The 25,080-nt window shown below is 42.9% G+C and overlaps 1 protein-coding gene across 1 annotated transcript in view; it reads right to left on the bottom strand.

Annotated features, from left to right (window-relative positions):
- The window catches only part of LOC137885338 (zeta-sarcoglycan), a 297,134-nt gene extending 277,341 nt beyond the window's left edge, over nucleotides 1–19,793 (bottom strand). The window contains exon 1 of the mRNA XM_068727562.1: nucleotides 19,121–19,793. Coding sequence (XP_068583663.1) covers nucleotides 19,121–19,159 — 39 coding nt within the window. The 5' untranslated portion in view covers nucleotides 19,160–19,793. The remainder of the gene's footprint in view (nucleotides 1–19,120) is intronic.
- Nucleotides 19,794–25,080: the final 5,287 nt, after the last annotated feature.

Genomic DNA, 25,080 nt, shown 5'->3' with positions numbered 1-25,080 from the left:
CCTCCAACCCCCCCTTTTCTCTCCCTCCTCCCTCCTCCCTTCATGTCTTTTCTCTGCTTTTATAATTTTGTCTCCCCGTCCAACTTTTCTCCTCTTTTCTACTCTCTTTACCCCCCCACTTAGAAACGTTAACTCTTATTATCAGTCCCTTGAAGAATTTGTAATCCGTATTCATTCCATCCACTTCAGACGTTTGGAAGAAGGACAGTAACAACAACTGATGACAGCGGGGCTCGATAGAAGCGGGCTGTGGAGGCATGATCCTTTGTGGGTGGGCGGACAGGTGAGAAGAACAATGGCTCCCATGTCTTGTTTCTTGCTGCTTATGCTAAAAAAGAATCCTTGAATCAAAGTACCAATTTATCAGATGTATGAATTTGACACGATGCATTGTGGCTTTTTTTTAATGCTGCCAACATATGCTGTTGAATTTGTTTTTGTAAAATTCTCTACCCTGTGTTTTGGGTCATAGCGCTAAGTTACGAAACAAATAGCATACATGTCATAGAGCATGTAAATTGGAATACAAAAATAAGCTGACAGTGACTGTGACACAAAGACAAAAAGTGACATATTTGTGTCACAGTTCTGCGGCAAAGATGGCAGTCAGGTTTCAAATGTGCCTGTTTGTTCTTTATACCTGTCATGCTACAGACACAATGCTTTCTTACTGAATGGTAATTGGTAAGTTCTAACCCACAGTTGGCCTCCGAAGAAAATCGTGCCGAGGGGTCGAAAAGTGTGCAGCTGGTCCTGCAAAACCTCTCTCTCTCTCTCTCTCTCTCTCTCTCTCGCTCTCTCTCTCTCTCTCTCTCTCTCGCTCTCTCTCTCTCTCTCTCTCTCTCTCTCTCTCTCTCTGTCTCTCTCTCTCTCTCTGCCATTGTTTCTCTCACTCGCTCTCTCTCGCCCCCTCTGGTGAGACCAGCTGTCTCATAGCAACAGGATGACACTGTTCCTGACGGCCTGACCACCTCCACACACACACACACGCACGCACACACATATTTTATGTATATCCCACAGAAATATGTCACTGTTTCGTGGTTTGCATACAGCGCTCTCACGGTGCGTGCAGGGCTTTCTCTTTCCCTCATCCTAACCTTTACCTCCCTTCCTCCATCTCTTCATCTGTGCTTCCTCCGTGTCTCTTTAAGTTACTTCCATTCTCTGTCTCTCTCTCATTTTATTATCACGATGAGAACGCCTGGCATTGTTGGAAGCTTTGCTTCTGTGTGTGTTCACTTGAGTGCAGTGAATCTCTCTGCGTCGATGTAACATATTCCAAGCTTAAGGCCTTTACACACCGGGGGCGTAAAGAATAAACGATGCGAAAACACAAAATACTTGCCTGCGAATATAATATACCTAGGGATTTTATTGTGAAAGGTAAGAACAGAAGGACTCAATCAGGTCTTGGCTGCCTTTGTCAAGGTTGAAAGGAATAATAAAGTTTGCTGACTTGTCTCAGTCCAGGCAGCAACCACCAGGTCTGAAAAGTAAAACCAATGCTGAAGTGCCTTAAAATAAACTTGCATTATTTCTAGTGGCCATCAGGGGGCGACTCCTTAGGTTCCAAAAACACCGTTGTCCCGTCTGGAAGTTGTCTGTGTTTTCATCTCACAACATTTCAGTTCTTTAAAGTTAAGTGTTACTTAGCTCCACCCTCTCGTGTCACTTTTAGTTGCAAAAAGCCTAGATGGCGACGACCAAAAACCAAGATGGCGACTGCGAAAATGTCAAACTCGAGGCCCTCAAAGCGGCAGTTCACAAAGAAAACCAAAACAGTTTTAAAAATCTATCCTGATGTGCAAATTGATCCCATAAATAAAGTGTCTTGTGCATGTGCATGTACGGCGTTTGTGAAGGTGTTTTGGCATGTTTATACTAAATATGAACGTCTCATTGCATGAAAGTAATGTACATGTACCGTTCCAAATACGTATCTATAAGGTTTTGTATGCTAGTTAGCTAGTTAGCATACATTTTTTAAGACAGATTTAGCTACTTAAGTGCGTTTTTTGTGTGAGAGCTTTGTGCTGTGACAACGACAGATCTATAGACACAGCAAAAATCACAAGTTCCTTTTCAACAAATATAAGCAGAGCAGAGCAGGCCGATATTCTTCTTTCATTTTGTTCAGAGAGGCAGCCCCCCCACACTATCCTCGCAGACACATCTGAAGTCGTCAGCACTATTCCGTTTCTGGACCTCGGCCTCTGAGAGGCGAGTAAAGCACGCCGCTGAATGAATGCCCCTTCACGACTGCGAAGGTGAAAAAAAAAGAGAGAAACCTCTTTAGGCTTTTTCAAAGAAGCCACTTCCTTTCTTGTGACATCACTTTCAAATGGAAGGAAGACGGTAAAGACTGCCTCTTCTTGGTAGAATTACAAAGGTTGTATGCATAATGTCCTTGAAAGGAATGTGGCACAAGTGTAGGGATGCAAGACACACACACACACACACACACACACACACACAGATGCAAACTGAAAGTCAAACACACATCAAACCCATCCGATACCGACGCTATCTGCACTCACTTTCATGTCTGAGGAAAAATCAATACAGACAAAAAGTATGCGAGAGAGAAAGAAAGACAGAAAGGAAAGGAAGAAAGAATGAACAAAAGAAAAAGCAACATTTCTGAGGAGGTGCCCCTCAAAAAGAATAGCAGAGTATCTATTACACATCAAAGCCATTTCACTTTCTTTTCTCTCTCTCTTCGCTCTGTTTGCCTCCAATAAAGAGAATAGGTTTGAAAGTGGCAATGAAAGCAATGAAAGGGGGATGGAAATGTGGCGGAGGGTCACAGTGGGAACAGGGGTGAGACGCACGGTGCTGCACTTACAACTTACACTGATGGGTATCGCGTGGACATAAATAGGCTATAACATATACGTACGTTGTAGCTATGAAGGAATGCACTCAGCATGCACTCCATCTTACAAGCTCCGGTACAAACTTGGGAACCTTGCAGCATTACAGACTCTAAATGAGTATTTAAATAGGTAGCTTCATATCTTTTTTTTAGGTCTCACGCTATGTGGCACCCTTTACCTTGACTGAGCCGACATTTACTAACAGATTCTACATGGGGAAATGTGCTAGGCCTCATGCCAACTGTTTTTTTTTTTTTTCAGTCCAGTCTGTTGGAAAATTGTCATCATTAGACATATTTGGAATGCAATGTAATGAGGATGACGTGGAGATGGAAACTGACACTTGGCTCGTATGTGAAATCCATAAGCGCCATCCTACGCTCATGTCTGTGTGATGGTTGGTAATTGGAAGAAAAATCTGAGAATATATATATACTGTATATATATATATATATATATATATATACATATATGTGTGTGTGTGTGTGTGTGTGTGTGTATGAATTGGATTGGCTTTTTCTGCAAGTGAGCCGTTTGTCAATGCAATCACTGTGAATTTAATTTTGTTACAAGAAGTGTTATTCTGCTGCAAATCTTTCTTTATTTCAAGCGGTGGTTGGTTGCCGCTGAGAGGAAACAATCCCCTTGTTAACGGGCTTTCTTTGTGGAGATGTCGGGGTGACTTTGGGACAGAGAGGTAGCTTTCAGTGCTGCACACTGAAAGATGACTGGAGGTTTTAATTTGGAACGCCTGCGATCTTTACAAGTTCACGTTTGTTTGCGGCATGCTGGGAAGGGACGGAAAAAAGTTCAACCCATACAAAAAGAACAAAAAACTGACATCAAACCATTCAAATACAGGCATATGCCCCAAAAATTCTCTCTCACACACACACACACACACACACACACACACACACACTGCATGGATGAATGCACACAAAGCATCAAAAGCAGGTGTAAGGATATCAGAGAATCAGAGAATGGAAGATCAAGCAGATCCCCATATAAAAAAAGAAATAACATCAGTAACACAATATCAAAATAAGTGTCTTTCATGTCAAGAAGAAAGGGTAATAACTTATTTTCCCAAAATGCACTTTTCAATTTCAAGAATGACAGGCAGATGAGCTGCCCGTCCTCTGTTGTGGCACAAACAATATGAAGAGCTGTTTCGGAGCAAACAAGTGCAAATCGAAGTAACAAGCACATGGATCGAATTCAAATCTCACACCACAATGGTGATTCAACATATGTGTTACCGCTTTGCTAATCACGTCAGGAGGTAGAGCGGGTCTTCCACTAACCGTGAGATCGGCGGTTCGATCTCAAGCTCCTCCTGTCCTCATGTTCAAGGGTCCTTGGGCGAGATGCTGAGGCCCAAATTGCCATCGGTGTGTGAACGTGTGTGAATGAGCTTTAGTCCTTGCATGGCAGCCTCTGCCATCAGTGTATAAATGTGTGTGTGTGTGTATGTGCGTGTGTGTGTGTGTGTGTGTGTGTGAGAGTGTGTGTGAGTGGGTGAATGGGTGAATGTTGTGATGTGTGTGAAGCGCTTTGAGTTCGGAAGTTTGGAAGGCTAGAAATGTGCTAAAAAAAATTGTCCATTTACATCAATTGATCTCTAAAGTAAACTCCTTACAACACACACACCACATACACACGTACCCCTCTGCACACACGTATTTGTATGCACTAATATTCCACTGTTAGTCCAAATATGACAATATTCAGAATTTTATATGGGTCAGGTAAACAGCATATTTCGTAGGGATTCTTCCAAATGTTGCTTTTTTCCGATTAAGGCACGTGGGATCTGCCGATATTATTTGGGTTTCAGGAGCATTCTTTGGACACGTATACGGCGCTTTCGGAATATGCGTCTCAATTGATTGTTTTATTTCCCCTCAGTTTGCTACACATGGCCTCTTGCCGGTTTACGACCAGCTCTGTGCATTGTACACAAACCAGTCAGTCAGATGTAATTTCACGGTGACATACTGTATATGTCCGTGGCAATCCATCCACAACCCCAAACATGCTATTAAAATGTACAGAATTTGTATCAGGTAATCTTAACTAGAAAGGGAGAACATATGCAGTACAATATGTAAACACACACTCACACACACACACACACACACAGCTCCATCTACAATCAAAATGAGAAGGGGTGTGATGACAGATCACGTCTGTGGGTGGTCAGATCTCAGCCAGGAGTGTGTGCGCTCAGTACTCGGTGTTCTCATTTGAGAGAGAGTCCTGCCTTCTAGGTAGAAGCCTCACTCTGAAGTTTGCCAGCCACTCACTTACAAGAGCTCCTGCACAATCTGTTCCCATCGGTCGTTACTCCCTTGCCTTATCCTCAGTGGGGGAAAAGCGTAGCTGTGTTCTGTTGCCTCCTTCGAAAGAGTGATAAAACATGACTCCGTCCAGTTCAAATGAAGATTTAATCCTAGGCTTCAATGTCCCACCCCGGGAATGCAAATACATGCAAATAAATACCAGCTTCAGTTGCAAAGGCAATGATCGGACTGATCATTATCAAAATAGCATATGTGGAAACAGACTGTATTTTCATAACAGCAATAAATAGGGCATCAAACTTGATACGAGACACATGCATATGCAAGTCAGTTTACGATCCTCTGTCAACCTCCTGGTAAAAGCAGGCCTACATTTGTTAAGCAACTCAGTATTTTTTTTTTACAAATCTCCAGGGATTATGACAGATTGTACAGGTTATATTGTCCGTGTTTTCACTATTTTGGATTTATGCTCTATTCCAATCATTCTGGGTCTTCGTAAACTCCATTCTGTCCTCCTATCTTCATTATCTAAACCTCTCCATAATCCAATGCTCACCTCTCTCCCCTCCTTCTCACCCCTTTCTCCTCCTCTCTCTGTCCTCTGTCTATTGCTGCATTATCATCACTCTCCATCTATGGCTCTCTGAGGCGCAACACAGCTCCATCACTCCATCTCTCTCCATCCCTCACTCTCTCACTTCTAAATGACGGGGACAGGCGTTGACAAGGACCTTGTCGCATTCTGCTTTATTTCTCCAACACATTCACTTTGCATCTTTCCAAAAATATTTTTTTTCTTTCCTTTTTGCGCCAATTTATATTTTCCGTTTCCTCCACCTATGTGTCCCCCTTATGTATTCGTAATTACACAGTGTAATCGCCATAAATGCATATAATTATGCATCTGAAATGCATTTAAGATCCAAACAACATCTGGGAGTAATCACAGGTGCATTTGGTCACATTGAAAACCAACTTTGTGTATGGACTGTGTGAAAAATACTAATCTTTATGCAATCAAATCACAATTCAGTCAGGCATCAGGCAGCAAACTTGTCAAAATGGATTGTCAGGATATCTGTACATGCACGAGCAGCATGAGATGTGTTAGTCCCTTTTACAAGATGCGAACATTATAAAGGAAGTGACGTGCATATTTTAATGTCATATGTGAATGCAATCCAAGTGAATTAAAGGTGAAGCATGATGCGGAAAGCATGTCAATGTGAGATGGAAAGAGAGACCAACCCATCTTTTTCTTGTTTGCTGTTTCCTCACAGCGTGGCTGTCAGGCTCACTGCACATACGAAATGATTGTATCCCCTATTTCCTTTTTTTTTTTTCACCCTTGCTCTCTCGATTAAAGTGAATTACAGTTTGCCCGCATGAAATCTACTCAAATTACTGCAAAAGCAAAGACAGAAACAAATGACAGATGATTAAACCAGATAAACAGCATCCTTGACAGTGTCACGTTGATAACAAAATGGTTAAAAAAAAATGTCACACTAACCGATCACTTGATCAGCTACTGTTTGCTGAAGGGCAAACACAATGCACCTACTCCATTTCCCTATCTTAACACTACAGATGTTGGTGATGATGCAACACTCTTCGAATATACTAAAAGGTTCTGTTAATTGCCTAGAAATTATTATTACAAATTTTATTCTCCACTTTTTGCTACCATACCCCCCCCCCCTCACTTTTTCTCTCCCTCACTGTCTGTCCCGCCATGTTTCCCAAAGCCTATTTCATGCCCCTGAAATCTGGCGCCTGGCGCCGGTCGCCTCGCTGGCATGTAGCTCCACTCATCCACCTCCATATTGCTCCGTCGTTCCGCTCCATCCATCCCTCCATCTCTCCTCTTCTCTTCCTCTACTCCTTGCCACTCGTGCTTCATTTGGCTCATGATGAGGTGTCACTGCTCTGCCCTTGAGTGGGCGAGAATCCCCTCTGACAAAAAAGTGTTTGTGTGTGCGTGTGGACGCCGGCGTGTGTGTAATATATGTGTTTGTGTATGTTCAGAGCGCATGTGTGTGTGTGTGTGTGTGTGTGTGTGTGTGTGTGTGTGTGTGTGTGTGTGTGTGGCCCAGCCTGGCCTGTGGAAGTGACAGACATCAGGATTGTGCTGTCACAGCTGAGAACAGATGATTTACTCGTCAGGGTGCTGAGGGACAGGGAGGCAGATACATGCGTGCAGATAAATGCAGCATGCTGCTGCTGGGATAATGTAAAGATGCTAGGCTGTACTGCTGGGACATACATACAGTACAAGGACCAGTGATGCAGAGTGAACTATAGGGCAATTGTTTGTTTTACCAGGAATCACATCCTGTCATCCCCCTGTCACTTTGTATTTCACTAGAGAGGTGTACTCTCAAGAGATCTTGTTGTTCGATGCTCATTGCTCAATGACAAATAAAGCTGAAGCACCATTGAAACTACACTGGCCTAGATTATTACGTTGGCCTAAAACGGCCAGGCCTGAACTAACCTTGCCCAGACTGAACTTAACAGAATTGTAACTAAACTACATTAAACATGAGTGAAGCTCAACTTGAACATGTCTAGAGTAGAGTGAATCTATCTGAATTTGTGCTGCAGTGAAGTTCTGTTCTAAAAAACATTCTGGTCTGAACTAAGCTAGACTAGACTGGACTGGCTTGTCTTCCTTGTTGACAGTGAACATGTTTAATCATCATTGAGGCAAAGAAGACCCCCCCCCCCCACACACACACACACACACACACACACACACCTGCCCTAATATTTACTTTGACTGGGATGTTGAGCTGAGTTCGTGTGACAGAGGCCGTGGTTCGGAAGGTGACAGACGGGACAAGATGGCGGCTGAAAAGACGAATACTAGCCTGTCATTCCAGTGTCACTTCCACAGTCTCTGTAAATGATAGCCAGGCTGAGGCACATGATAGCAGGCTTTGCTGCAGGGATATGACAAACTAAATGTTATCGGGGGGAATGAAGTGCCACATGTGTGCGATGGAGGTTGAGGAATCGGGGAGTGATAATGTACACAAAAAGCCAATTACCAAAATTTCTTTTGTTTAAGAAAAAGCTCCTAAAATTAAATATAGTACTACTTCTATTCTGAGTAAGTTTGGTTTAAGGTTAGTACACAATGATGAATAAGAAGGCAAATTTGCCCCTGCAGCTAAAAACATTCACTTTCATCCAAAATCCATGTTAAAAAACTGCTTAATCAGCCTGTGTCCACAATAGAGCAACAATAAAGAGGCATTGATTTGTGTAACTGACAAAAACACAGGTGATCATTAGCCTGTCATTGCAGGTAATAATCACCAGATCATGATTACCTTGTCATTGTAGCATAATTCAATTCATAATGTTGTTGACAAATTGAGTCATGTTGCAATAATCTACAAACGATCATAGCAATTTGGGGCGAGTTAAATGACTGAGATTAATAACGGATGTAAGTCCATGTTTAGCCCCGGGGCAAAGCAGTCTATTAACTTGTCATTGGCTGGACAGGGGGACATAGCCTGCGGCAGTGCACATAACGACAAATGTAAATGTCCCTTCATGGTGAGCTACACCTCATATTAAAGTCTAATATTCCATATGTAGTGAACGGGCTTGTGGCAGGGAGCAGGGAATTAGGCTGCAAATGAAATAGAGACAAATCATTTCAATCTCATGGGCAGGGACACAATTATTACCTTTAAAGGGAAGCAGAAGGAAAGGCCCATATGGGAGGAAACCTGAAATGTAAAATCTCTTACCTGAAGATGAAGGTATCCATTGACTGTTAATGAATAAATATAGCTTGAAGTTGCAGAATTAATAATAATGTATGCAGCCTGTGGCAGGCCAGCTGATATAAGCATTTGACTGTCAATACCAGAATCAGAGCAATAGATCGTGCTGTTGTAAATCAGCTGCAAGCGATCAATCAATCTGACATATCAAGGATGATTGTTGCTATGAGCCTTGATCACTATACATTATTATATATTGATTCAAAGTGCAATATACGGGATTCAGAGCATCAATATAGCACTGAACAACTCTGCTATGTAAAGATGTAATGGACTAATGTCTATCTGAGCAGAGAATAAAGTCACTCTCTCTCTCTCTGTGTGTGTGTGTTGTAATCCGAGTTTTTCTGTGCTTTGTTGACACAGCCGGGCTGGCCGTGCACGCTTTCTGTGCATGTGAGCTTGTCCCAGCTAGCTAGCTCACGGCCAGCCACTCTGCACTGCGCTCATACGGCGAATCATCACGGAAGCATAGCACCCACCCTCCGCTTCCATGTTAAAAGAGCCGTTGAGAAATGCTCCCAATCGTGTATACAACACCTTTAACAGCTTATCAATATCACCACATCTGTGAAAAATCACCACATACAGCTCTATTGACTGTGATGAAGTGAAGGTTTGTTTGTTAAGACACGCTAGCGGCTTGGCTTTAGGGATGGCCGTGTCGGGTTGGTCCGTCCACCACTTTGGTCCAGACTGAAATGTCTCAACAGCAATTGGATGGATTGACATGAAAGTGTGTCCAGATGGTCATGGTCCCCGTGGGACGAATCTAACAGACTTGGATGATCACCTGACTTTACCTCTTGCTTCAGCTGTAAGTTGAAATGTTGAACTATTTATATATATATATATATATATATATATATATATATATATATATATATATATATATATATATATATCTCAACTATTGGATGAAACATGGTACAGACTTTCATGTCACTGAATGAATGAATTGTAAGCACTTTGGTGATACCACTGACGTGCACCTGCCACAAAATCAGGGGCAAAATTGTCAAGTATTTGGTTCATGTCCAAATGCCTGCAAAACGAATGACATTCCGGCCCATGTTGCCATTCTGGTGTTAGCATTTAGCTCAGTACAGTACAGCCCAGCATCGCTGTAGGGAAACATCGACATCTGAAACTAACATGCCGTTACATATGATGCCCGTAAAATTGTTTTAGGCAATCTATAGCTTTTTTTTCTCATGCAGTCCACGTCATTAAGCACATACATAACATACTCAATACCATGATGAAGTGGTAGGAATAGTGACAAACAGTGTGTGTTTACTGTACTCCAAATGGCAGCAAGGCGCGTGTAACTATTGGAAACTTCCCAGGAGTGCTGTATGATCTAGGTAAACTGCACCCAACCAAAGAATTAAGGTAACAGATGTATTGTTGCTGAGCCGTGCGTTCTCTTTTTTGGAGCTCTCGCTCACTGCTGTGTGAGCCGAGTGACAGCTTGTATTTTTACTCTCAAGTTTTTATTCATTCAGCTATTCTCTGCTGCAGCACTACGTAGTGATTTAGGTGAGTAAGGTGGCTGTAATTGTATATCAAAGTCCTGCATACTGCAGATGTAACCATAGGCCAACTTAATCCACATTTCCAACAAATGCCAAGGTAAAATGACAGATTTGGGTAACTGGTTCATTAAAGCAATAAAACACACACCTCCAGTCTGCACCTCAGCAGACATTTCACCCAGGCTATGGAAGCAAACTCGTATCCTCGCCAAGTGTGCAAACCAGTTAATTATTAGTGTAGAGCTATTTAGCTTTTGCCGGGACAGGGAGTAAGGAGATGCCACAGGGCTAATGCTGAGCTCACCCACATAAACACACACACACACACACACACACACACACACACACACACACTGTCTGAGCTGAAAGAAACTAGCAGACTGAGTGACAGCAGTAAAAGTCAAAACAAGACAATGGTTCAGATAACAAGCAGAACAATCATCATGTGAATAGGACAGGAACACCCCGCAAGACTGCAGGCATTACATAAGCGCTAATGTGCTGCAGAGCGAATGTAGTGCTATATGATTTGCAGTTGAATTACTGTACATACGCAGAGACACACACTCCTGCATTAGCTGTGGGAACACACACATTTGCGGCTCTCTCAGGCACACACAATCTCAAGCACACACATCCGAGCGTCAAAATGACTGCAGTGCAAGAGGGACTATGTAGCTGCAACAGTACGTCAGAGCGGAGAAAGTGTTTCCTTAAGTCAAGGCAGGCTAACATGGGAAATAAAAGACACACATACATAGAAACACACGCAGTCACACACAACCCCTGAGGCTTACAGAGGAAAGGCTGAGTGGCAGGTAGCGAGGTGAAGCATTCGTCACTGTTAGGACGTGTGCGTGTGTGTGTGTGTGTGTGTGTGTGTGTGTGTGTGTGTGTGTGTGTGTGTGTGTGTGTGTGTGTGTGTGATTACTGCCATGAGTGGTGATCATGGGGCCAAGGTGCAGAGTAAATATGCCTGGGGCAAACATGTGTTTGTGTTTGTTTCTGTATGTGAATGCAGAGGGTTTTATGTTAATGCTTCCACATACAATTCTCCCCACAAGGTATTATCAGCATTAAGTGATACTCTGCAGGGCTGTGTGTGTGTGTGTGTGTGTGTGTGTGTGTGTGTGTGTGTGTGTGTGTGTGTGTGTGTGTGTTACCACTGTACGGTGATGTGGACCCTGGAGCTTCCCCAGGGCCAAGTTCACCACCCTTATGTTTTCACTCTGCTTACAAAACACCTCTGCAGTCCACTCTGCCTCCACTTTCCCAGGTACACATCTACTAGTGCCATCCACACACGCACACACACACACACACACACACACACACACACACACACCTTCCCTGTCTATAATTCAATAATAAAGGCTTCTATATCAGTAATTGTGTCTCGGAGGATGCTGCCTGTGTCCCTGAAACATCCCGGATGCTTGAATAAACTCTACTTGAATGTAGTCAGTGCTCTACGTGTAAATTCATGCAAAGTTTGTTTAGCTTCCAACACCATTTACTTGCAGAGCACACGGCTTAACTGGCAGCACTCACTGGTTTCTGTGAAACATCGGCCTGGCAGTGCCAGCACATCTTAAAAATAATTAAATTTGCTATGTGCAGCCTGCAGTTCATTAACCTTCGCTTTGACCCCCAAAGTCTTTTGGACGTTATACTAATAATGGTAATAGGTGGCATGTAGGTCAGTGGTCTGCACGGGCCAGTTTTCTCAACATTGCGACCCCCTGCACTTGCTGTGTTATGCTCCACCTCCCTGTTGCCCAATGAATCTTCACAGCACCCATCTGATCCATAATCCATTCCACCAAGTAAGCTGGGAATCTGTATTCTGTGCCGGTCACCATCAAATTTCACAAAATAAGTTCTGACCGTTAGAATTTGAGGAGCTCTAAATGCAGTGATATGGGATGATTCATGCCTCCCTGTAACAAATCCAATGTTTGTAATCATCAACTTGATGGAAATATAATTCAGAGTTAAATTTACCCATTGCAAATGACAGCTAGGTGTCCGTCTCCCGACATCAACAGTCCTTTGTGGAGGTAATAGTAGCTAAACTAATTAAACACAACCACAGTCAGTTGTGGGAAAACACAGAAAAAAATATGGGTACCGCAAATAAAACATTCCATGCACACCAAACACGCACACTCACAGACGCACATTTAATATAGTTTGTGGCCGAGGGCAAGATTTGAGAAATGAATGCCGTGGGTGCAGAGGTCCTAAATGCAAAAAGAAATGATTGAAAGTGGTCTTTGTCAGCTTGCACTAATTGTTTTGTAATGTATTTGGAAAACATATGGAAGGAAGTTAATGCATCAGTCTGACAATAAATTGCTTCATATTGTCAGTGTTTGTCAAATATCTGAAAAAAGACTTTGTGGCTTTTGTGTGATGTTCATGTATCTGTGTGCATTGTGTGTCCGCCACACACCAGGTTGTTACCTTATCAAGAGTTGGATGAACAGATTGACTTTGTGCTTTAGGTACACAGAGAGTGTGCAGCAGTTTCAGGCAATGTTTAGGCTTCACTTTGGCTCAGTTTGGAAAAAGCGAGCCTCCGTCAAAAGAGGAAAGGCACAGGTCTGATGAGGATCTTGTTACATGATGTCCTCAGTTAGAAAGCTACCCAAAAAAATACAACTTAGAGAATATCCGAGGTTTCATTCAAAGATGGGAGAGTGAAAGCGAAACGGGCGACTTCACAATCAGGACAGGACTTCTGGGACGCTGGATAACTTATCTGTTGATGGTCAGTAAATACATCCAATGCACTCACAATAACAATGACCATTGAGGCACATTGTCTTATTTCCACATATGTTGAATACACAAACAACACATACCTATGACTATGGTGGAGCTGTTAGAGGGCTCTCTTAAAGGAACTAGGCTAGTTTCCCCCTGTTTCTACTCTTAAGCTAAGCTAAGCTAAATATGTCACAGAGAAACTTCTGCAGAAAACACAGATAGAAGATGCTGACCTTAATATTTCCATCTATCTCACACGAATACTTTCCAAAATATTGGTATTTATTTCTTAAATGAAATGCAGCAGAGCTAGTTGAGTTTACCTTCAGCCACTTCATTATGTGGAGTGGTGGGGAGCTCAAACAAAGACAGAGAGGCACACACACACACACACACACACACACACACACACACACACACACACACAGGGGTTCATCGGTGTCAATTACTTCACTCCGTTGCTCAGCAAACACTACAGAACTGCTATCAAACATGAATATTCATCGGCAAGAAACGGCTAATTAGCTGTAAAATGGACTGATGTGTGCAAGATAGAGGGACTCAAATGGTTGAGAGAGAGTAAGGAAAAGTATAAGAAAGCCGAGAGGAAAGGCCGGCTCCCCAGTCAAACTTGCCTCTACTTTAAGGACATTTTGGTTTGTCCACTTCAACTAAAAGTTTTCGGACGGTAGAGACAGTCCTTTACTTCAAAAGCAAGTTCAGGCTATTCTGCAGCTGTCAAGGGGGTGTGATTAACAAGATCAAAAGCTCTCAGTGTTTCCTCGCACTGCTCCTTCATCCTAGTAAACCCCTAGAATGTTTGATTTACATTTGTTCAGTCTAGGGATGTGAACAAGGATGCACTTCTGCATGACAACGATGTAAGGACCAGCTTTCAGAGTTTCAGATGCCGGCCATTAGTGACTATGAGAAAGACACTAGCGACAGTAACAACTACTACTTACTTGGGAATATGTTTTAGTTTCTTAAGCTTTCATTTAGAAAACAGAAGACTTTACATTTGAACTATTATGAAAAATGGAGGAGGTATCAGCTGAAAGCTGATGGAAGGATGGGAAGAAAGTTAATGAGATGTTTGTATCATTGAGGATACCTGGGTGATGAAGGGAATGCAGTTTTTTTTACAGTTATAATAAACTTAAATTACCATTACCTACAGCCATTAGCTGCCAACTCTCGCTGGCTACTAACAGCTGCTCCACTGCAACAATTGCAACAGGGCTGCAATAATGTTGTCATCTGAAATGAAAACCTTGCTGGAACTTAAATATTGGCCAGTGGCCTTTATAACACTGATCATCAGATTGTTCCGGAAAGACGTCACATTAGCCAATGAAGTCCCGATATTTTCATCACCACTGCAATGCATATTTAGTTCTAAAGTTGCAATGAGTTTGCGCATGGCATACATAATGAGGGACCTCCAAATGATTCATAAATATATTGATAGTTTCTAACCCTTTCAGTGTATTCCTTTTTAAACAATAACTAACACAGATGTATATATCAGTCTTAAAATTTCTCTACAGTCAATTTGTATGGTATGAGATCCCATATGTCGTCCCAGCCCAAAGGGTGAGAAATGTCCATGTAGATAAATTCACACATGCTGCCTATCAATAACTACACTGCTGTCGCATCATTTGGCACCCCGGGGGCTTTGTTATTGATGTTAAATACCTCATGGCCTATCTGCTATGGCTTCTCACATGCAGATGTTTGGGAAGGCTCCAGCAATGGAGTCTGTTTGGCTCGCCCACTTTTCAATTTGTGCAGCTGCCACACTGGAAGCTTTACACAAACATAACTGTCACCAAAAATATAATGTATTTCACACTGTGGCAGCACGTTAAGTCTTGAGCTCGTGCGTGGTTTATGTTTTGTGCTTGTTAGATGGTTTAGCTGAACTGGTGCCTGCTAATACGCAGATGAGGAATTGTGTTTGCCTGAAGGTTAGAGAGGCAGGCTTGGGGCTGGCTGGCTTTAATGAATGAGTAATGTTCTCCCATCCCTCAGCAGCTACTACTGAAGTGCCCTTGGAAGAGGCACTGAACCCCCAATTGCTCCAATTGAGCTGCTCAGTGGCCAAAAATGCAAAACTGTGGGTGCACTGGGTGGTTACCAAATGGGGTTATGTGAAAGAGTGCAAACAGGGTGGGAAAGCAGCCACCATGCAAATGCTGGTTCATTCTGGCTGAGGCTTGTACCATAAGTTGGTTTACTTTGCCAGCCACTTTGGAAGGTAACTAGCCATCAACTGGAGGTAGTTGGCTTGTGAATAAGTGGAAGTAGGTGATAAATATGTCTCGACTGACAGCCACATTGTCAGCAAGCCAACCATAATTTAGAGGTCTCACTCCAATTCGAGGTCTTTAACTTTAGGTTGGAGAAAAAAAAAGAAGGAAAGGGCTTTAATAGGATGCGAGACGACCGTCAGAATGACCAGTTAGTCAGCACAATAGTTGGTGTCCTGCTCTGAGAAGACGATGCCGTTAAGTATGGATTTCTTCCGTTTGACCTTGCCTGGTTACATCAGAGTTATATTATACCTTGGATCTAGCACTATGGAAATTAAACTACTCCTGGCTTTCCAATACCTGATCCAGTAACAAGTTGAGAGCCTCAGATCTAGAGGGTCAAATTCAATCTGACTGCCTTTATTATACCGCATATAATTCATGGTGCAGCTATTACTAAAGATCAATAGCACTTAAACTGCTCTACTGATATTGAAACCTGCGCTGATTTACAAGCAGATAGGTCTTTGGACAAATTCAGACACACAAACACACACTTATTTATTTGATATAATGCAGTGACTTCCGAATGTCCCAATGTTGTCCTTGTTCGCTGTTCACTTCCTGTGATTGCTCTTCTGGGCGCACACACACACACACACACACACACACACACACACACACACACACACACACACACTTTTATCTTTTATTTTCATTAGATTGGATTGCTGTGTGTTTGTCTCCCATTTACTTTTTAAACGTTTGAAAGGCCAGCTGGCCAACAAACCTGTAGGCACTCTCTCGCACAGCTTTGCTATTCTTGCTCGGACACTGCATCGATTTAATTTACTCCCAAATAAATGTAAAACTACAAGTACGGATAAACATGGCTTAACCCACATGAACAAACACACACACACACACACACACACACACACACACACACACACACACACACACACATTTGCGACCTTCACTACAAATGGAGGAAACAGTGTGTGTGTGTATGTTTGATTGCCAACTACCAATGTCCCAGCACTGCCAAATATATGACACCAGCTCTGCAAAAACAACAACCAGCAGATGAGTAGATGGACTGGTGGAAGTGGACAGAACTCCCTTCAGCTCAATGGGCAGAGTGATGGACTAACAAGTTTGATTGGTGACCACCCAATCCTGTCACTTGGGGGGGGTGAAAGGTGGCCACAATGGGACTCACATGCACGAGCGGAAAGGCTGGGCTACGTAAACAAAGCACAGAGAACAAGCTGTGATTTAAACAGACAGAGGGAGTGTGACTTCCTTCTATTATTCCACATTATCTTTACAAAGCACATAGTTGCTTGCTTCTACATGAATGCTCTGAATATGGTATATAACGTATATCTTTCAGTTCTAAGGTTTTGTTTGGCAGCTGCTTTCTGAGATATTAAACAGAAGCGATTCAACATCCTATTAAACTATGAAATATTCTTTTTCAAATAGTCAACCTGCCAAGGTTTTTTGAATTGCACTGCACCAGCATGAATACCTTTCAAAGATGACAAAAGAGTACGTAACTCAGCTGTGTTGAAAAAAAAAAAAAAAAGTCAGATAAAGCCTCACTTTAAAGTAAAAAATCTTTAACCTAAATACATTTCTGTTAAGTTCCTATCTATCGCCGATTGAGGTAACACAATGGTTATTGAGCCAATGGCCCACTGAGAGCCCTCTGCATTCACAGTTTTAGGAACTGTGTCTGTGGCGACATTTCCACTGAATCACAAGCAGCGACACTGTTTGGCTCTCTGGAAAGTGAGAGACGAAAACAGACCTGCTTGTCAGCCTAGAGAACGAAACAGAGATCTTCGATGATTGCAACTTGAATCTCGTAATATATTAAGTCTTGGGAGATAACTTATGTTTAACTAAATGCAAGATATTTACCCTCTGTATGCTCTCATATCTGTGTATAATACTCTCTCGCATACAATATATTACATTTATAATTTCAATCACCTGAAGCACGACATCCAGAGAGACCAAACAGCTCACACATGAGACAAAAAGCATCGATACTCCCACAGTTCTGCAGGTCAAGCTCATTGGCTAACAGTTAAGGCCCCTTTTAAAAGCAGAATGTCAATTTCCATCTTTGGAAACTGCGACCAGCCAGCTGAGTCGAAGTCAATTTGGAGCACTGCATAAGTGCAGTTTCCCCGTCTCCTTCTCATAAATATGATCACATCATGCTATTTGAAATGTCAAACCTCTGGGGAATGTCATTGATTTGCTGATTTAGCCAATCACTGGTTATCAGTAACAGCGGCGGTATAGGAAATGGACATTTCCACTCACATTTCCTGTCTACAGTACATTCCCTGATCAAGGTGGGACATGTATTGTCTGTAGTGATAGCGACCTGACCTTGCGGGCTTGGTATCACTCAAATACTTCTTTATTACAAACAATGAGCTTGAGACAGGAATTAATGATTCGCATACACTTCCAAATTATTGGTACAGGGGGGAACAGGTGTTGAATGCTCCCCTGGTACACCTGCTTCCAAGGATTTTGGAATGGTTGTGCAAGATAACCCACGCCATTCACGCACACACACACACACACACACACACACACACACACACACACACACACACATACACACACACACCTTTATACAGCATATCTTTCCTGATGTCTCTCAACCCACTGATGGGACATCCACGTGATGGGGGGGGGGGGGTTAGACCCGGATAGAGAGAGAATAAACAGCAACCCAGATCCACACGCGCAGGAACACGCACACACAAAGCCGTCGACGGGCACAAGCGCACCCGGGTCGAATAATTATTCATGTCAGTTAGGAACAGACTTTTAAGAAGGGACGTTGTCATCGCTTTTTTTTTTTTTTTTTTTTTTTTTTAACGCATGACCCTCTGCACAAAGATGCCGCCCCATCGGGGAAATCCGTCCCGTCTGTCGAGCGTCCCACCGATTCACACACCAGCTCTCTGCAAAAACTCTCTGTGCAATAAAAGCGTATTGAAATTCACCCCACGCTCCGAAGACTGGCATGCACGTTCTCTCTCTTTCTCTCTCTGTCTCTGTGTATTCCCAAACCAACATAGAAAGAGTGTGGGTTTTGTGCATGTGTGTGGTGGAGGAGACAGCCCCGGAGCGAGCATCTCGGATCGTGTTGCAACAATCCAGATCTGGGTATACTCTGACTGAGACGAAACCCGTTCCGTTTATTGCACCTCGAGAAGTTCACCATCCAGCCGCCCTCCCAGCATCCTGAAGCCATTGGGTCACCCGACTAGCCCAAACAGCCGCCCGGTCACACATCAAGCCACATTCAGCCACCTGCATAGCGAGTACAACCCGTCACCATCAGCTACTCTGCTGCGGATCAATCCAGCCTGCCACCCAGTGATAACACTCAATCCTCCCGGCACTTCGAAACCATCACATCCAGACACCCAACAGGCCACCCAGTCATCCACCCGCCCAGCGGAGGATCGCAACTCTCTCCCGTGGAACAAACAAGTGCGCGCCGCCCGGCTGCGAGCGTCTTACCTTGAGCGCCTCTATATCCAAAGACGTCGACCGGTCCATGATAGAGAAGTGAAGTAGCACTGCGAATCAGTCACGGAAATAGAAGTCCCACTGGCGAGGAAGATAAGAGGGAGAGAGATTTAAAAACAGAGACCAAAAAAAAAGTTGGAATGCTCTCTAGAGTCCCAAACTCTGCGGCAACATCCCCTGGATTCTTGTTAGGATTAGGTTATTAATATTCCACCACGGCGACGGCTTTTCTCAGTTTCATTCCTCCCGGTGGGTCGATTGGTAAAATCAGGACTCCATACCGTGGAAACCCCCTCCCCACCTCCGGTCCCCGGTTTGTCCGTGCAGGGGATGGAGAGAATAGGAAGAAAAAAATATAAAGAAATAGAATAGAATTAGCTGTGCGTAATGTTTCAAGCTGTGGCTTCTGCGCACTTGACGATCCGGTGTGTCTTTTTGTTGTTGTTGTTGCTGTTGTTACATCTGTGTAAGAAATATTCCCCACACTGCAGGAATGAAGCCGGTATTTAGACTCCCCTGTCAGTCGGTCAGCGGATAAATGCCGTTATATCCCGTTGAATCCCAGTGAATGTGAGTATGATGGTGTGTCTGCTCGTGCAGTGCTCGGCAACTGGAGAGAAGGAGTCCGGATCAGACAGCTGATATTCTGCCTTGCCTGGGCGACTTCCATGCGGCAAACCGCCAGAGATATCAGCTCTCACCGAAAGAAAAGGGAAAGAGAGAGAGAGAGAGAGAGAGAGACAGGGAGGGAGAGAGAGAGAGAGAGAGAGAGAGAGAGAGAGAGAGAGAGAGAGAGAGAGAGAGAGAGAGAGAGAGAGAGAGCTGCTGGGAGAAATGCCGAAGAGCAGAGATGAGGAGAGCTGCGAGAGTTAAGAGGAGAGGAGAGGAGAGAAGGAAGGAAGGTTTATGCTGTATATTATTCCAATGACTGACGCACCGGGGTGTGTGTGTGTGTGTGTGTGTGTGTGTGTGTGTGTGTGTGTGTGTGTGTGTGTGTGTGTGCGCGTGCGTGCGTGTGTGCGCGTGGCAGAGAGAGCGGGAGAGGGAGGGAGAGGAGAGGTAAAGGCTCGTTCTAATCAAGTAGATGAATCGAAAATGCTGCTTTGCCACTGAAGACAAGAAAGAGATTTAAATGCAGAGGCTGTTGCAGAAAGTCTGGGGCTGCTCTCTCTCTCTCTCTCTCTCTCTCTGTGTGTGTGTGTGTGTGTGTGTGTGTGTGTGTGTGTGTACCAGCAGAACGTAGAAGCACTGAACTAATACAGAAGGACTCTATACGATATATATTCGTATATATATTGTGACTAGGCCTGCAAAAAATAGAAAGATTATATTTATTTGAAGCAGACAGAAACATTCCTTGATTCATCCTTTCTTCTTTCTTTCTTTCTTACTTTATTTATTAGGGTGCAAATTGCCTTCACCCTTCTCCTGCATCACAAGGTGTCGCCGCCTGCCGACCGCCAGAGCTTTTTATTATCTGTAACACACCTTCAGAATGAGGAGAGCAATGCGAGGGGAGGCTATAGGAGGAGAGGAGGTGTGCTGCCTAAACGAGGAAAGAAAAGGAAAGGTGACGAATAAAGGAGCGAAGAGCAGTGGATAGCGGAGAAGAGAAGGAAAAGAGAAGCGTGAATAGGAGAGGATGAGAGGAGGTATGGTGACAAACGGAGGAGCAGAGTGCAGCGGAAAGGGGAGGAGAGGAGGAGAGGAGGAAGGGAGGAGATCAGGTGCAATGACAAAAGGAGAGGAGGAGAGAGAGGTACATTTATGTCATTCTCTGAAGCACACTCTGTTATCATATCAGTTTATGGCAGATTGTTCTCTTCAAGATGCCTGTATTTAGTGATAAAATGTCCAAAACAATCAGAATATTAAAACAAACAAACAGTTCGAGACAGAATATGAGATATACACTTTGAACAACTGCTGTGTACAAATCTGCAGACCTCTGCCATCAATTCAATCAAACACGTTTCACTGCTGTCCTCCTAACTTATAGTATCAGATATGATGACGGCAGGCAAGGCAAGACGGGTCGGATTCGCTGAATAATTCTCTGCCGGCCAAGCGGAAAACACCCTGCCATGCTGTAACAAGAAGGGATACGATTATCACTTCACCCAATCCCATCACCGAGGATGTGAACCACAAGAATTATTATCCATTTCATAATTGATCAATATTCTGTGAATGCGCAAACGCTGTGAGTTTAGCTGCATCACCAGCTATATCTTTTATTTCCACAAACAGTGTATGGAATTAAAAGAATATCATGAACACACGTTTACCAGATGTGTGTGTGGGCCTAACGTGAAGTGAGCGGACAACGGGACGTCCCAAAACTAATGGACGTGTGTGTGTGTGTGTGTGTATGATTTACACACTCTGGAGACACATTTACAGCATTTTCTTTTGCGTCGACATTACGCGTTCGTGTCTGCGTGACGATTTTCCGCTGCGGCTTCAAAGCCTCCATGTTAACGGTGCAAGATGCCAGATTGGGAGCATTTCAATCGCCTCTTAACTTTTCAAGTCCTCTCCATTTTACATTAGTGTGAAGTGCAGTAAGCTTGTGTCCAATTGAATTGACTTGCTATATATGTGAGAGTGGTTCACACACGCATTCCCACATTTGTGTATTTGTGTAATTTATACACACACACACACACACACACACACACACACACACACACACACACACACAGATAGGCCTATTGAATAGCACGCTAAAGAACACAGAGGAACATTTGTTGAGGGGGTCGGTCAGAGATAACGAACATCATATTAATGAATGCCTCGCTCGTTCTCTCTGCTCCTCCCTCTCTGTTTGTCTGACTCTCTGCTTTGCTGCTTTTCTTTCTTCGCTCTCTCTCACTTCCCCTCTTCATCCCTCTCGCCGTCTCTCTGCTGCTGCTTTGCCTCCAATCCCTCTCTACCCCAACATCTCCCTCGCTCTCTCGGCTTCTCCTTTGATGTGGCACTCTCCCATCCTCTCTTTCTCTCTCTCTCTCTCTCTCTCTCTCTCTCTCTCTCTCTCTCTCTCTCTCGCTCTCTCACTTGTGCTCTTTTGCTATTTTCTGCTCCTCTGTAACTCAGGGACCCCCGTCACCTCCGCCTCCCCACCACCCCCTCTCTTTCTTTTCTATAAACTTTGTGCTGTCGGGCAATTAATCATTTTTCAGAGGACTCGTTATTTTTTATAAGGGAGCGGCTGACATCAGATAGTGCCAGCTGGATATGACATCACCCATCTCCCCCTTCTCTCTCTCTCTCTCTCTCTCTCTCTCTCTCTCTCTCTCTCTCTCTCTCTCTCTCTCTCTCTCTCCCCTGCCTTTCACCTGCAAGTTAAAACAGCATAAACAGTTTTTTTCTCTCTCTCTTTTCCATGCTGTCATTGCATTCATCTCATTTACTTGGCTTTATATATCTGCTGCTTGCCCACGAAAGCAAATGTACAGAATCCTTCTCACTTAGGACTTCATTTCCACAACTGTTGATCAAAAACAAAGACAGCTATTAGCACTAAATATAATTTCCCTTTACTGAAATGCACATTAATTTATCACACGTAAAAACAGTGTTTCCTATTTGATGTTTTTCATATAGGCACATGTGCTTTTCCCGTTTCACAACTGCTCTCCGTTTTTTAATGTGTCTCTCCTTATTCCTTAAGGATGAAGCATCATTTTACCTGCCCCACCACTCAAGAAGCACGATGCAGCTGTGCAGAGGCAGCGACTGACTTTAACAGGCTTCTCTGTCTCTCTCTCTCTCTCTCTCTCCGTCCTCCTGCTGCCTCTCTCTTATGACACTCTCCTAGGCTGTGAGCAGATAGGAGCTTTATTCTTCTGCTTAAATGCAAAGTGCAGCTGTTTGCTTTTGCTCGCTGCAGAGAGAGCAACAAGCCTGTGGGACGGTCACATTTTTTCATGTTTAGTCTACATCTTTATTTAGGAGAATAAAAACACTGTGATATCTCTACACGACAGCAGCATTCTCAGAGATGTGATGGTTTTGAAACGATTAATCTATTATGTGATTTTGTTGATTTACAGAAAATTAATCTGCAACAATTCCAAAGATGGATTCCTCATTTGAGCATATCTGCCAAAGACTCACTGGCCATTGTTTCTTGAATGTGAATATTTTCTGCTTTTTTCATTCCTCTACGATAGTAAAGTGAATATCTTTGGGCTTTGGACAAATCAAGCATTTTCAGTTATATCTAGGGTTTTGAAAAATAGTGTAGCAGTTTTAATTATCTTCACACAAACCAAATAATGAATCAGTTAATTCAGAAAACAGCCCGCATAGACGTCCCTAAAACAAAATGTTTACCAGATGAAAATTGTGGTACAGCTTATTAACTTATGTGATCTTTATGTTAAAAAGTTGAGCAACTTCAGTTCCATTACCACCATGCAAGGCAATTCCATGGGAATCATTTGACAAATTCTGCAATCAAGCCCAACAAATCTGTGGATGTTTCCGTGGTGGAGTTGCTATAGAGCGGATGAATTGTGGTTGAGCAAGACTGCAACACGTACTTATTGTTTCACGGTGCATTGGCTTTAATATTCTAACATGCATTTCATTTCAGCAGTGTCTGTATATGTGTGTGTGTGTGTGTGTGTGTGTGTGTGTGTGTGTGTGTGAGAGAGAGAGAGAGAGAGAGAGAGAGAGAGAGAGAGAGAGAGAGAGAGAGAGAGAGAGAGAGAGAGACTAGACTTCCTCCTCTCATCCTTCTCTCATTTGTGTTCACTTCTTCCATCTCATGGTCATTTTTGATATTTGTGTTCATTTGTGTATTTGTTAATATGTCATTCAGTTTTCATATGAAAAGTATTGTTCTCACTGCCATTTAGCAGAAGATAGTTCATTTGATTTATATATATATATATATATATATATATATATATATATATATATATGAATACAGTATATTGGTTTAACCAAGCAAACCAAAAAAAGGAAAAAACATATAGTCATCACTGCTGTGAAAAGTTTTACAAAGGTAATAATAATGTTTATTGGAGGGCTAATAAACTGCATTGCATTAGTCACAAAGAGTGCTGAGGTGTAATTTCATGGGGAGACAGGGAGACATGTCACCCCCAAATGATTTCACATAAATCATTTGTCCCCCTCAATTAACTCTGTCAAGTGTCTGCAACAATCTCACCGCTGTCTCTGCAGTTCTGCACGTGTTCTGAAAGTGAAACACATTCCCAATGGATACATGACAAAATGAAGTAAACTGAAAAAATGGCAGCATGGAGATTAACACAGAGCATTTTTTTATGGTGACTTTGGCTGAACATTGATATAAGTATTTGTTTGACAGCTGATGTGCTTCGGAAAGCTACAAAAGACTGCTTAATAAACAAGATCAGTCAACCTAATTATGTCTGCATTTTTGATGCAGCTGATAAACCAGAAATTTCAATTTTCATGCAACTGTGGATGTGGTGCCTGGTTCTATCCTGTTAGTTATTCGTTAAGACCTATTTATACGTTAAAACAGTTTTACTACTCATCTGTGACAAAGGGCTTTTGCATAGCTGTCCATAGCCTTCGTTTGTTTGTTCATTATTTCTTTACTGCATCAATCTAAATCAAAGCTAGCGTGCCCCTTTCTCATTAGGCTACAATGTTGAGGTCAGGATGCCATGTTAAGTGTTTTAAAAGTATGGTATTAGTGTTTGCAGTGTATTAAACTTAAATAGCTTATTGGTAAGAGCCTGGGTATAATTATAATGGCTTCAATCGTTCCTAATAGAGACTTCCTCCAAAGTTTAAATGAAAAGAATGACCTCTAGATGTGAATATAAAGCGTAGTGTGCTATTAAATGTATGTGTGCATAACAAAACTACAAAACCCAGTAGCTTCCGCTCTTCTCTTCCCGTTGATTGGTGGACTCGGCATCCAATGACTTGGCGGAGACGTGTCT

Source organism: Cebidichthys violaceus, unplaced genomic scaffold (genome assembly GCF_023349555.1).
Source record: "Cebidichthys violaceus isolate CVI_PGR_0920_01 unplaced genomic scaffold, fCebVio1.0.p SCAF_4, whole genome shotgun sequence".
Taxonomy (NCBI): domain Eukaryota; kingdom Metazoa; phylum Chordata; class Actinopteri; order Perciformes; family Stichaeidae; genus Cebidichthys; species Cebidichthys violaceus.
Note: the sequence above shows the minus strand (reverse complement) of the source record. Positions and strands in the feature narration are given on the sequence as shown.